Genomic DNA, 2,173 nt, shown 5'->3' with positions numbered 1-2,173 from the left:
GCGAGACCCGGACGACCGTCAGCCGCCGCTTCGCCACCGTCGCACCGGGCCGGCCGACCGCCCGCCATCCGTAGCCGTACCGACCGCGCGCGCCCGCCACGCACCCTCCGACGGTCGTGCGCGGTGGCCGGGGGTTATTGTTGTATCGAACGACCGAGCGCCCGTCCGGCGGACACCGGCGGTCCGCCGTTGCCGTTCTCACTGGGCCCATGCCGCGCCGGCTGTCACCGCAGTCGACGCTCGTACGCGCGCACGTCAACACCCGCGGCCCGTCCGGTGCGCTCGTCCCTGCCCGGTTAGGCAACAGGAAAACGTTGAAAACGTCGACGATGGTCTATTTCACGGAGAAACTCATACACGAGATACGCGACCGGTCGTGCATATGGGACACGGCCGACATGAACCACCTCAACAAGGAAGTGTTGGCCAACATGTGGACGGAGATCGCGGAGAACCTTTATTCCGACTGGCACGATCTGAGCGCTTTCGACCAACGCGACAGAGGTACGTATTGTTATTGGACGTGTTAACCGTTGGCTCTACGTTCCTAACACGTTGTTTAATTGTCATCACCGCGCGCAGTGGCCGACGTCAAAAAGAAATGGACCAACATCAAGGACTCGTTCGTCAAGGACGTCAAGGGCAACAAACCGAGAAAGTCCCGGGGTCCGCCGGAGCACAGGAAGAAATACTATCTGTTCGATCACCTGCAGTTCTTGATACCGTTCATCCAGGACACCAAAGGGACGGCGGCCGGCAGCGGGCGGACGGCCGCGGACGGGACCGAGGAGCCGAAGAAGAAGAAGACGCGAAAGACGACCGGCTCGTCGCGGACGCACGGCGGGACGACCGTCGGCGCGCCGGAACAGATCGCGGTAAAACCGGAGATGCCGGCGGACGTGCAGCAGCACGTGGACGCGTTGAACGGCGTGGCGGGCAAGTCGGCGGCGGACGCGATGTGCCAGCTGGACGGCGACCTGTCGTTCATGGTGTCGCTGCTGCCCACGGTCAAGTCGCTGAACGAGAAGCAAAAGATCAACTTCAAAATCGGCGTGCTGCAACTGTTGGCCCGTATCAAGTTCAACGAGGTGGTGATGCAGCAGCAGCAGCAGCAGTACCCCGCATCGGACGCCGCCGCTGCCGCGGCCGCGGCCGCAGCAGCCGTGTACCAGCCGTTCGTCGCGCCCGACCTCAGGTGTTTCCCGGTGCCGTACCAGCCGAGCATACCGTTCCCGTTCATCAACCACCACCAGGCGGCCGTGTCGTCCACGCAGCAGCAGCACGGCGTCCATCAAACGGCGGCCGCGAGCTGTTCGTCCACCGCGGCGGCCGCGCGGTCCATGAAGCACGAGTCCAGCCCGCAAACGTCTTCGTTCTTCGACACGGACGACGGAGGACCCGAATACGATTCCGACGACAATTAACCGCCGGCGCAACGGTCTGCGGCGTTTGTTCGTTAAAACTCACCGCCCCGCGCACACGGTTTGTAAATTACGATTGTAATTTTTTTTTCTCCCTCCCCCACCCACACCTTTTCGTTTTGTAAGATTATGTTGGATGTTTATTACTTCCCTCCCCCCGCACACCAAATGTACACACTGTGCACAGCGCATGTATTGTAATAATATGAACCCGTAATGTATGAACGGAGATAATATATAAATATTTGTACCATAATTGTACGCGTACATAAATACTATAATAACGATATCCTACTCGCGGTACAAGGTACGCGCGTCGTCGACGTGCCGTATCGCGATAATACGGTGTTCGATGTACGCGTGTGTGCGTTTATATCGCGTCGCAATAAAAACGCGCGCGGGTGAAAATCAATTTGAAACCTTTACCGGTTTTTAATTACACGGCGCGAACGGCGCATACAGAGCGCGGCGGGTACACGAATGCAACGCAGGAATGTTATAATTATGATTATACTGCGCTTTATACCGTCCGGTTGTAAAACCGCTCACGTCCAAAGCGCGGGACGGTCGTCGTAAATATTATATTGCCGAGGTTCAATAACTCGCGCGGTGGCACGAGGGGAGAGACTTTTCGCGTGCCGTCCGGTTCGTGTGTGCGCAGAGTACGAACCGTGGGCGTCCGTGAGCGTTTTTCACGTTTCCACGGCGAGATTTCAAGGATCGAGCGAAAGAGAAAAAAAAATTCGAATAAA

General features: G+C 57.9%; 1 protein-coding gene across 1 annotated transcript; it reads left to right on the top strand.

Annotated features, from left to right (window-relative positions):
• Positions 1-146: 146 nt before the first annotated feature.
• LOC112679945 lies at positions 147-1,677 on the top strand. Its single transcript, XM_025549894.1, has 2 exons — positions 147-504; positions 583-1,677. The coding sequence occupies exons 1-2, from the start codon at positions 210-212 to the stop codon at positions 1,422-1,424; spliced, it is 1,137 nt and encodes a 378-aa protein (XP_025405679.1). The 5' UTR covers positions 147-209; the 3' UTR covers positions 1,425-1,677.
• Positions 1,678-2,173: the final 496 nt, after the last annotated feature.

The sequence above is a fragment of the Sipha flava genome, unplaced genomic scaffold (genome assembly GCF_003268045.1).
Source record: "Sipha flava isolate LNK unplaced genomic scaffold, YSA_version1 17169_pilon_pilon, whole genome shotgun sequence".
Lineage (NCBI taxonomy): Eukaryota > Metazoa > Arthropoda > Insecta > Hemiptera > Aphididae > Sipha > Sipha flava.
Note: the sequence above shows the minus strand (reverse complement) of the source record. Positions and strands in the feature narration are given on the sequence as shown.